Source organism: Papaver somniferum, chromosome 6, assembly GCF_003573695.1.
Source record: "Papaver somniferum cultivar HN1 chromosome 6, ASM357369v1, whole genome shotgun sequence".
NCBI lineage: Eukaryota > Viridiplantae > Streptophyta > Magnoliopsida > Ranunculales > Papaveraceae > Papaver > Papaver somniferum.
This window is the reverse complement of record NC_039363.1, coordinates 108,866,929-108,879,512: the sequence shown is the minus strand read 5'-3', so window position 1 is coordinate 108,879,512 and position 12,584 is coordinate 108,866,929. Positions and strand designations below refer to the sequence as shown.

General features: G+C 35.1%; 1 protein-coding gene across 1 annotated transcript; it reads left to right on the top strand.

Moving 5' to 3' along the window:
* Nucleotides 1-912: 912 nt before the first annotated feature.
* Nucleotides 913-3,181, top strand: LOC113291296 (zinc finger BED domain-containing protein RICESLEEPER 2-like). Its single transcript, XM_026540847.1, has 4 exons — nt 913-1,100; nt 1,725-2,401; nt 2,537-3,007; nt 3,096-3,181. Exons 1-4 carry the CDS (start codon nt 913-915, stop codon nt 3,179-3,181), a joined length of 1,422 nt encoding a protein of 473 aa, XP_026396632.1.
* Nucleotides 3,182-12,584: the final 9,403 nt, after the last annotated feature.

Sequence of the window (12,584 nt, the reverse complement as noted above, 5' to 3'; positions counted from 1 at the left end):
TCTCTAAGGAAATTGTCGTTCTTTTTGGCTTATGTTCGGCCCCACTCCCTCAAAGTTCCACCCTTATCGGGTAAAAATAGAAACCCTTGGATCACATTAATCGTACGGTTTTTAATTAGATCTACAAACTTATCGAAACTGAATAAAAGACGGAGAAAATAAAGTCCCCCGTATTATTGTTCTTCATGTTTATCAAAATAAAACTTCCTCCTAGGGATGGCAATTTGCCCCACCCAAACCCATCCCCGTGGGAATCTGCCCCTATGAGTTAGGGTTTTACCCGTATAAACGGGAAACAGGGCGGGGTACGGGGAATCCCCGAAGTACTGATGCGGGGATGGGGTGGGGATGGGATTCAAGGTCCCCACCCCATACCCGCCCCGTACACCTATTATATATATATCTGTTATCTAGGGTTTAATAAAAATATATAGATATCGTTTTTGTTTATTATTTCGGTGTTCATGCTTATTAGGGTTAAAGGTGCTCGTAAGGTATAACTCATAACTCCCTAATATATACAATTTATATTTTTGATGATTGATCATGGAATGTTAATTAAATCATGTTGTAATCCATTTCCACACCGAAGCTTCGACGTTTTCTCATTCGAATCTATATGTTCAAATAAGACCACATGTTTCGTTGAATTCATTGACATTTGTAAAAAACAAGTGATACTTTTTTGTAATTTCTTTCTTACTGTATAAGAACATAAATGATTTTTGATTTAATAGTTGGCTGTTTCGTCTTCTTATTAACTCCACAGTTCATAGTGGGTATATGGTCATGATGTGAATCTTTAGAGATGGATACATAAAATGTCTTTTTCTGATTATGAATCTTTTACTATTTATTTTATCTTAATTCTTTATGTGTATACAGTTACAGTGATTCCAAAGTCGTAACAAGATGATCATTACACCGATCCTAGACGAAACTGAAGAATCTCAATATGAAGACCATGTACGGACAACTCCATCTTCGCCTCCACCAGCTAATGACGTCCAACTTCAATCTAATGATACTGCGCAGCCAAATGCAGCTGATGGTGACGATGCCGAGGATGAAGCTACCAAAACAAGAACAGGGAGGAAGAGGTCCATAGTCTGGGGTCACTTTAAAAAAAAAAGAAAATAAGAGGGGAAGACAAAGCGGTTTGCGATCATTGCAACAAGATACTAGGAGGAAAAAGCAACCATGGGAAAAAGCATCTACATGATCATATGAAAAGATGTCCTCGACTTAAACAGACAGACATAAGACAAGCGGTACTTACTCCGAGTAGAAAAAAAGATGTGCGAAACCAGCTTACAACATATAATTTTGATCAATCTGTCGCCAGGAAGGAGCTCGCTTACATGATAATTCTACATGAATACCCGCTTTCCATCGTCGAGCATGAAGGATTCAGAAGATATTCAAATGCACTCCAACCACTGTTTAAGGTGGTATCCCGAAACACCATTAAAAATGACATTTTCAAAATATACGATGAAGAAAAAGTTAAAATAATGCAGCTTTTAGAGAAACATCAAGGAAAAATTGCATTAACCACTGATATGTGGACCAGTAAACAAAAGAAGGGATACATGGTCATTACATCTCATTTTATCGATGATTCATGAATCCTACAAAGCCAAATTATCAGGTATGAATACATATACCTATATATTTTATGTAGATGTTTTTTCTATTGCTAATACATGTGTTATCTGTACTAGGTTTATGTATGTTCCATGTCCACATACAGCTGAGGTCCTCTCAGAAGCATTGATGGAATGTCTGTTGGATTGGAATATTGATGGTAAGATATCTACTATTACTGTTGATAATTGCACCACTAATGATCTTATGATCAAAAATACCTTGGAAAAATTGTCAAGTAACTCATTACTATTGGGTGGAGATTTGTTTCATATGCGTTGTTGTGCGCACATACTAGCTCTCATAGTCAAGCAAGGATTAGAAGGGATTAAAGGGGCAATCGAGTTGATTCGTAATAGTGTTTCTTACTGGAAAGCAACACCAAAACGAGTTGAAAAATTCGAAGAGGCTGCCCGTCAGTTAAATATTGCATGTACAAATAAGCTAGTCCTTGATTGTGAGACTAGATGGAACTCTACATATATGATGCTTAATATTGCTATTAAGTATCAAAGGGTCTTCACTCGCCTAAAGCAACGAGAGCCACAATATAAGTATTTTCCCGGTGAAGAAGATTGGTCGTTGGCAAGGGAGATGTGTGATAAATTGAAGATATTTTATAACTTCACGGAGAAGTTTTCTGGAGTAAAATATCCTACAACCAATCTTTTTTTTCCAAGTATTTGTGAGATTAGATTGTCATTGAACGAGTGGAGTAAATCTAAATTTGATGTGATAAGAGAAATGGCATCAGGTATGATATAAAAGTTTCAAGAGTATTGGATGGTGATCAATGGGATAATGGCAGTAGCAATTATGTTGGATCCAAGGTTTAAGATGAAATTGATTCAGTTTTACTTCCCGCAAATTTATGGTCCATCTTTTGCAGACTTCGAAATGACTCGAGTAAGCAATTTATGTTTTGATTTGGCTAAAGAGTATGAACTGAAAGTATTTGCTGATAAATCTATTGGCCAAAGTGATTTTTCATCCACTTCTCGATCAGAGATGTATGGTTTAGATGATGACGTAGATCCTTTGGATAAATTTGATATGTTTGTCTCTAATAGCACTCAGACTAGTACTGTTAAGTCAGAGTTAACATGTTATTTGGAGGAAAGTCTTTTACCTAGGGCGAATGATTTTGACATACTAGCATGGTGGAAGAAAAATGGAATCAAATATCCGGTCTTGCAGTGTATGGCTAGAGACATCTTAGTGATTCCAGTGTCTATAGTTGCTTCAGAATCTGCTTTTAGCACTGGAGGTAGATTTGTGAGTATCCAACGTAATCGACTTCATCCAAAAACATTGGAAGCTCTGATGTGCACTCAAGATTGGCTGTGGGATAAGATGGAAGGTAAAAGAATATTTGTTATTAAAGCAATTTTTACATTCAAATACTTATTTACGGTTATATATGATACATTTTATTTATATTTCAATAGGTGAATTAAAATCAGAACGGGGAACTTTTTGGGAAGATAATGAAGAAGACCATGTTGAGATTATTAACATGGAGGAAGATGGTTAACAATTAGGAATTAAGAAGTAAAAAGAACCATGATTCTTCATTGTGGATCAATTGTTTCCTTTATTTTTCAGTTTTAGCTTAGTTATGATAAACTTAAAATTTTAAGATACACTGCACGGGTTATTATTATTGTTTGAAACATTATAGTTATTTTTAAACTATTATTATTTATAAAATTCTAAATATTTATGAGAAATTTCCTGTTTAGTCCATAAAACCCGACCCGGGTTAGTCTGTAGTCCATCCAAAAAAAACATTTAATAGGAGGTCCAAAAAAGTTTTGGTATTTGCAAAAAGACCCGAGTACCCTTTTTATTATACGTGTGAATACTAAAGAACCAACCTCTCTCTGCAATTCTTCCATTAAACAACTTTTCCCTGTTACTTCCTCTCATTTTTTTTCTACCTCATCGTATTCAAGTGATCTTCTTAATCGGTCATCAACAAACAAAAGAAAAATCAACGACAAAACCCTAGATTTGATGAAATCATTACAAAAATCCGTTCAAACCATCACAAAATCAACTGAAAAAAATCATATCTAAGCGAAAAATCGTATAAGATTGACATAGTTGTTCTGATGGAGATTCATTTTGGATCTGATTTTATGATTCGTTTTCCTGTTACTCATAAATTCGTTTTCCTACTGAAATTCTCGAAGTATTGTGATCTAAATTCTCGAAGTAAATGGTTAAAAAAGATTGAAAGAAACAAGTACTCCTGATTCTCAACCAGGGTCAAAGAATCAGAAGAAGAAATCTACTTGTGAAACCAAATCAAGGAAGAACAACGAATCTGTTAAGAAGGCGAAATCAAAGAAACCCGGTGTTTCTGCTAAAACAAGGTAATGCAATCCAACATGTGTACTGTATGATTTTTGATTTTTAGTAGAACCATTAAATCAAACAGTACATATTGATGGCATAACTATACGATCTTTGTTACGCAGCAGACCATCGGTATAATAAAATCTGTCATATCATTGTTGTGTTACTTGAATTACATATCAATATTACTCTTATATATATTCTTAATTCTTAATGTTGATACATATCAATATGTAGTGATTTCTTAATACTTAATGCTTAATTCTTGAGCTTAATTATGTACTGATACGTACTATATGAACCCTTAGTTCATGCTTGAAAAAGTGTGATTTTTAGATGCACCAGTTTATCATGATATGTACTTAGGGAAAGAGTAATTTTTAGATGCAGTACATACTATCATGTATGCAAAAATTCTAGTTTATGGTTACATATCTATATGTACTGGATAAACCCTTGTACCTAGATGCTTATATACCAACAAAAACATGTTATATGTGTTTATGAAAATGAAAAGGATACTTTTATGAAAATGAAAATGTGAAGCTTTACCAACTGTATTGTAGGTTCAGAAGTTGTGGATTTTATGTCTAGAGGACCAACACATGGAAAGAAATGAGAAACATGGTCAATCTTGAAACGTGGTACGTTTTTTCACTTTAAATTGTAATGCATCCTGTTGTTAAGTTGTGTTGTGTATATAATGCATCCTCTCGATCCTTATATTGAATCTGTTTTGTTCCTCTCAGTGATTCTTCGTAATTTTGATGATTCATTGCCTGAAAATTTGTGGTGGTTTATCATTATTACTCATATGATTTTGCTGATTTATGCAGTAGTTTATTCTTAAATTTTAAGTTCATGCTATATCTGATAAATATAGGTTACTTTGTACTAGAGTTAAAACCTTGAGGACATATTAATACGAATATGTATTAGTGAAAATCAATATGCAATGTTCTCAAATAGATTACATATATATTGTTGAAAGTACGTATTCGTCAGTACATATCACCATGTTCTTGTTACTTCGTTTTCTTATGTTATAACCTTGTTGATTATACAACTAATATGAAAGAAAAATCCATATGTACTGGTAAAAACTGCAGTACATATTTCTTTTTATTTCTTATGATTCATTGTCTGAAAATTCGTGTTGGTTTATTGATGAGTGCCAAATATTGTATATATTTATCCCTTTTTGTTGGCATTTAACTCATCTTTTGTGCAGTAATTCTACATTTTATCCCATATTCTGTATTTTCATTGTTTTCAAGAATAAATATTTTTCTTACTTAATTTTGCATTTTTAGGTAATAAATAAAGTCTGGATAACTTGCGGAGCAGAAAAGAGCTGAAGAGTAGTGAAAAGCCGGAAGAAATTACGCAAGGAAGCCGCAAAGAATGGTGCGCACAAGACCAAAAAGCTAGGAATGGGCTCAAGAAGGAAGAATTGCTCTTAAAGAAGATATGGGCTTGGCATACCCAAGGCCCAAAACCCTTACCCAAACCCATTTTCTATATCCATACCCGCCTCCATTCTCAGCCGTTAGATTGGATCCATCTCATCATCCAATGGTCGCTTCTTCATCGTGCATCAAAATCTGAAGTACCTGCAAAACACCATAGTGCCTAAATTCCAAGCCTTCAGATTAGATCACATTTAGATCCTACGGTCGTTCCTTTGCCTGCGCATCAAATCTCGATACTTCCGCTTAACACTACAGTACCTAACATCATCTAACACCGTTGACTTCGTTGTGTTTCAAAATCCAACGGTTGCATTGATTCATCTCTCATCTCACCGTTAGATCTACCAACCATCTTCGCATCCCGCAGCTCAGAGTCACAAAACATCAAAATTTGATGAAGCCGCTCAACACCCGAGTACCAAATACCCTATACCCAAAACAAACGCACCCCAATCCATTTTCTATCGACCTCCTCCTTCTTCTCCATCCCTCTGCAGAGAAAACCCATGTCCGCCATCACCACCACCTGCTCTGCCTATACCGCCATCACCACCACCTGCTCTGCCTATACCGCCACCACTACACTCCATCATTCTCCTATCCCCTAGCCACTCATTACATCAACCCCTCAACCTATTCTTCCCACTGAAACCCTAGTTTTAGGGGTTGATGAAATTAGTGAGCTAGAAACGCAATTAAAGGTGTGGGAGGCATCAGGAGACCATAAGGAAGCATGGGTCGACACACTCAAGAGTTTTCAGAGATTAGGTATGAATTGATTTCATTTTTTTATCAAACCCTAATTTCATAAATTGGGGATTTTGGGGGGAAAGTGATTGAATGTATAATTAGAGGCATGGGTCGACGTATTAGGGCTGTTGTCAGTAGGTTAGGTGAGTCAATTTCACTTTTTGGTGAAACCATAACTTCACTGATTTTTTGGGATTTCCATTGTATGTATAAATAGGGGACTGTGGGTGTAAAATTGGCTCATGCTGGAATAGCCAGTGTCCAGAACTTTGATGTTCTGTATATGTTCTACTCTTAATATCCTGTTGATGTACATGTGTGTTAGTTTCTTTCCCTGTTTTAATTTCCTGTTGATGTTCATGTTTGTTAGTTTAAATGTTGTGTTGTTCCTGTTAATCATGTGTTGTTCCATTTGTTTTCTCATGTTCTGAGTTCACTGCTGAGGCTCAGATGAAGCTTTAGTGGACTGTTAGATAGTGGAATGTTAGGCTAGAAACCTCAGTGCACTGTTTTGATTGAGCAATGGGAGAAATTAGTGCTCATAGCAAGCTAATTCTCTTTCCATTCCATTTGTATGCTTAGGATGCATTGTTTTGATTGAGCAATGGGAGAAATTAGTGCTCATAGCAAGCTAATTCTCTTTCCATTCCATTTGTATGCATAGGATGTTCAATTCAACCTAGAACTACACTATCTGGCTAGGTCACAAGGGTGGACTCTAAGCCTTAGCTTAGCCACAGCTGCAAACATCTCCCCTGCCCTTGGCTTAGGCCTTGGTTTATCTCTTTGTCATTCTTTATGCCATTATCACCTTCACCATCATCATTGTTGTTTGCTGTTTGCTTATGCCATTGTTAATATGCACATGTAGATTATTGTTGTTTCATCATTGTATATATTGCCACATTGTATATATTGATACTATCTCCATTGCCATCCTCACTTCCTTGGTCTTTCCCTTTGCTATATTGCCTTGTTTTGCCCTGTTATGCTTCCCTGAGCAGCCTGCATTACCCTTCTGCTGCTGCTGAAGCCACTGCTGCTGCTGCACTGAGCTTGCCTCAGCTAAGACCACAGTTCAGGTTAAGGCCTAAGGCTCAGTTCACTCCATTGAACCCAAGTTCATATCCAAGCCCAGTAAACTTCAGAGGCTCAAGGCCCAGATCACTTCACTAAGCCCATAGTCCTAAACAGAAGGGTACTCAAAGCCCATTGACCACTTAAAAGCCCAACAACAATTTAGAAACCCAAAATAGCTAGAAACTCCAAACACACCCAGTCTCTGTGGATCGACCCGTACTTGCACGAGCTACAACCGACGACCGTGCACTTGCGGTATTACTGTAGGCCCGCGTTTTATTACGCTTAATTTTATACACATCTCCGGGCCCACCATTTATCATTATTACTCACATCATTTTTGTTGATTGACACAGTACATATCATTATGCACTGTATAAACCCCTATATAAGCTGATATGTACTTGATGGGAGCAGTAGATACATATATGTATTTCATCAATTTGTGCACTACATGTCAATGTATACTGTATAAACCCTAGTATGAACAAATATGTACCACTATTATGATACCACAGTAGATACTGATATGTACTGGTTGAAAGCAGTAGCTATGATATGTACTACATGAAAGCAGTCAGCCATATTTCCCATGTACTGCATAACTAGTTATCTATATAGATCGACCGTTTTGTTTACGATAATATGAAATAGAGTGCGTATTTTGTTTGATTTTACATTGCTTTGTAATTTATATGTCGTTGTTTCTCTTTTTCGCACATGTCATCAGATGATAAAACATGTCGTATGTGGGATGCTATAGGTACTCATAGTTTAGTCCACAAATTTATCTTCCAAGACCTATTGATCTTGCAGCTGGTGATTTTGTACTAGGCGCTCGGAATTGCTAACTTGGGGGATTATGCTAACTCACTGCAGGAAAAGAGCAATTGCACCTCATCAAGCACTTTTCTGCAGAGCCATCGAATATTATGGTGTGCTTACAATGCCAACAACACTGTTTTTGTCACCAGAAAAAATTTGAATCCATTTTATGAAAACTTTCCCTAAAGTAGATTTTAGCTGACATTACTTATAAGTTCGGAATTTTAAAATCTTATAATGTAAATGATGAAGTATGTTCATCTATCAGAATCTATTTTTGTTTTTAAAAAAAAAACTTGTAATCGCTCTTTCGGATTCAATGCAAATGTCATGCTTTTTATTTGCAGTGTTTTTTTTTATTAACCATTATTTGCAGTGTTATATTGTCGTTCTATACTGTCATTATGAAGACTGAAAAATAAGTAAGAAGCATTGAATACCTACAGTACATATTTGCATGTAATGTAAAAAATGACACACATAAGAAAATTGGAACTTTATACTCAGAATTTTTTTAGAACATAAAGGACTACAAAAAAAATATCATAAACTAGGTATTGTTAAAAATGATCAGCAGTTTTTCATTAACAAAATCAAAAGATAATGCAGATAATCTGCAGCATGGAAGAGGAGAAAAAAGCATAAAATTATCCCTTATACGAGGTCTTAGCCAGACCCTGCAAAATATATCCTTTAACAACGACTAATAGGAAGAAAATAAGCAAAAATGACAATTTTACTAACAATATACATCCTCCCTGGAAACTTATCAAGTACTACAAGTTCAAGTCTATTATTAATTCTATTAAAAATAAGAAATTCCGTTGGATGAGCCTTTTTTTGGAGTGTGAGGATCTGGTTTAGCATATTCTAGAGTTATATCTTAAAATGTGGTTGCACAATTCACCTCCACGCAACACCTCTTTCTCCATAAGATGACACGCGTCAGGTGAATAGTATGCCGGGTAAGCAAGCTGTCAAGCCCGGCGTGTGATTTTCTCTGCGCAAACCCAGAGTGTGATATGTTGTCGTCAACAAAGTACCTAATCTGATGAAGATTTATTTGAAAGAAACTTGTCATAAAATTCAAATAGAAACAGAAAATTGCAGTACATAGATACATGTGAAGAAAATAAGAATTGAAAGCCTAGTACATATTAATATGTACTAAGACATATTGATATGTATTAAGTAAAAACCTATAAAATAGCGATATATATTTAGCTAAAACCTACTAGTTATCAGAGTACATATACATATGTACTGTGAAAAAAATATACTGAATTGTCAAAACATAATATGTACTCTATATATGGAGATGTACTTCCAAAACCTTGCAAAGATAGTGCCTTTATCTCCATGCTTTCCCCTTCTTATGCATATTTGTTAGTCATTTCCCTGCAGTCCATCAAACGCATAGTTCATTTCCATTCCGATACATCAAAATATGTACTCAATTGAAAAAACAAAAACATCATATTAGATTTATAAACTTAGAGATCTTAGACAAAAATGGATATTATTGTAGATGCACAAAAAACATATTACTTTCATTATATATCACATATGTACTGTTGGATAATGAAAAAATGAAAATTCGCTCAGTACTTTATTATGTCTCTCAACTATTCCTAGTGAAAAAATATTTTGACTAAAATTAGTCTAGCAAGCTTGCACCACTGAGCGCATCCATTTCTGTAATAGATTTGACAGGAAGCTCTTGTAAACATAGTACTAATACGTTAAATATAAACAAAGGGTTCAAATAACTGACTTACGGTGGATAGTACTCACGTAATTGGAATGAATGTACACAAAATTCATTTTAACTTGGTACATATGCTTGAGTGCGCTACTGCATTACCATAAAATTTATGATTTAGCCATCGTTGTTCAAGAATTACGAAGGATAAAACTCAACCAAACTGATTTTCCTTAATACTAAAAGCTGCAAACATGAGACAGAGATGAATATTCCGTCATACTAAAAGCTGCAAATATGATTTTCCTTCATATTATACCAGTAGTTGAGTAACCAATAGGATCTTGATCCATTCAGTTAAATAAATTTCTTGTTTACGAGGGGGCGCTGCCCCCTCGACCCCCGTTAAGAAGTCTTAATTATATATTTACTCTTGGATACGCACCACAAATCGAGTTATGTATGATTCAGCAGTACATATTGATATGTACTGAAGGATAAAGTGTATGATCGATCCCACTGTACATACCGATATGTACTAAAACGAAACTCAGCCAACTACAATACATATTTATATGTATCAAGTGAAAACCCACTAAAAACGTAACTCAACCAACTACATTACATATTGATATGTACCAAGTGAAACCAAGTACATACCGATATGTATTGAGTGAAACCCCAGTAGATTGATCAATGTATTATTTGATCCTAATGACCTGATAATTCCCAAAAGTATGCTTCAATACTACTAGTTTGGGGTTACATATTTAATGACAAAATTTGTAGTGACAAAATACGAATATGTATTAACGAAAATGCTATGAAACTCAATTTCAGGTAAACATAACCCTAATGATATGATTGCCTATGATACAAAATGAGATGCTCTTAAAACGAAAAAATCTACCCTACAGTACAAAATGTCAAGATCAATTTGTACCTCTTGCGAGTCTCGGGTTTCCTTTGCAGCAGTACATATTGATTTGTACATAGTGAAACCCTAGAACATATTCACATGTACAAAGTGAAAACCTAGTACATATTGATATGCAGCGATTAAAAACTTAGTAAATATCCCCCGTATTGTTGGATAATCACATATTCACATGTACAGAGTGAAAACCTAGTACATGTTGATATGTAGCGATTAGATACTTACAGGCAAAAAAATTTTCATGTTGATATGTAGCGATTAGATACTTACAGGCAAAAAAAGTTTCATATTTTTAGCATCTTAAATCCAAAGCTACAAGGGTTTAGCCAACTGAAGAGATGCTGAAACTAAGATTAAAATCATCTGAGTTCCATATCTTCACTAACCCATTCGATTCGTCTTCCAAAGAAGCCTCAGTTCTGAAAACCGGCAAATCAACGCATTGATATGTACTGTGGAAAAACCTAATAGGCATTGATATGTACTGCATAAAAAGCTAGCAGACATTAATATGTACTAAGTGAAAACCTAGTACGTATCGATATGTACTGCATAAAAACACAAAAAATAGGTGTTAAAGCGCGAGGCGACTTTTTAAAACCATGGATTGCACCACTAATCTAACATGCTGATTAAAGGTAATTCGAGTTAACTAGTGATTTTCCAAACAAACTAATAACAAATTCACCATATGAGACTTATAATGAGTAACATACACACGAATGTCTAAGGTATAAGTCATATTCAACCCTTTAGCCTTAAAAGCAACACACAATTAAAATTTTGAGCCTGGTAATATCTAAGGTATACAATACCACTGCAAGAAACATCAAACGAACAGGAAAAGGCTATTGAATGCATTAAAATCTCAAAAAGGAATCCACTTGTATTCTAATACGATGATACTTCCAATTTACTTCGGTATTCCACTCAATCCTCGCAAGAGGCAGAGCAAACTAGTCTAGTGATGGTATAAAAATCAAATATTGAGCCTGGTCATGTAAACTGATCCAAATTATAATACATAACACAAACCAAAAAACTTAAAAAAGCAAAACTATTGAAGATAGTAAAAGCAGGTCACCTGAAAGATATCAGCAAAACTCTTTTGCTTACCGGCAAGTCCTTCTAACCTAGAGAACCCAATGAGTCCATTACAATCACTCTCATGGAAGAACCTTTTATCGATTTCAGTATCAAATTCATTCAAAACAAGTAGATCCAATTCAATTAAAACAAGGTATGAATCTATGAATCACAAAAAGATAGAAAAAAACAGATCCAATTCGATTAAAACTCATAAATAAAATAGAAATTAAGAACAAAAAAAATCAGATTTGATGAGATAAAACCTAACTTACCATAATAACGATTTGAAAAACCTAACGAAAATCGCCATCAACACAGAATAGATCGAGAAATCGTCATCATCAGAGAAGAGATCGAGAACTCTGTTTGTATAGAACTGAAGTATATCATCTCTATCGGTATTATACACAAAGGGTGATTTTCGGCATTTAAGAAAAGGCAGCATAACGTCTCGCACGTTTTATGGACGACCGAGTAAAGAATCTGGTCCAAAAACATGTTTTTGGACCACCGATTAAATTTATTTTAGTACTAGATCACACACTAAGCGGTTCTTCTAATACTGGATTAACCAGTAATTCCTAAAATATTTATTATAGTGTTATGGTAACCCATGAAAAACCCATCCCCTACGAGAATTTTCCATACCCGTCCCCGCCCCATTTTTATGGAAAACGGGTAGGGGATGAGTTTTGGTTTTTTGAACGGGTAGGGGATGGGA

Bases quoted from the DNA above. Each gene is read 5' to 3' on its own strand.
- LOC113291296 (XM_026540847.1), top strand. From the start codon at position 913: ATGATCATTACACCGATCCTAGACGAAACTGAAGAATCTCAATATGAA. The intron at 1,101-1,724 runs GTCCATAGTCTG...TATCTGTACTAG, and splicing joins ACAAGAACAGGGAGGAAGAG to GTTTATGTATGTTCCATGTC. The intron at 2,402-2,536 runs GTATGATATAAA...CATCTTTTGCAG, and splicing joins GATAAGAGAAATGGCATCAG to ACTTCGAAATGACTCGAGTA.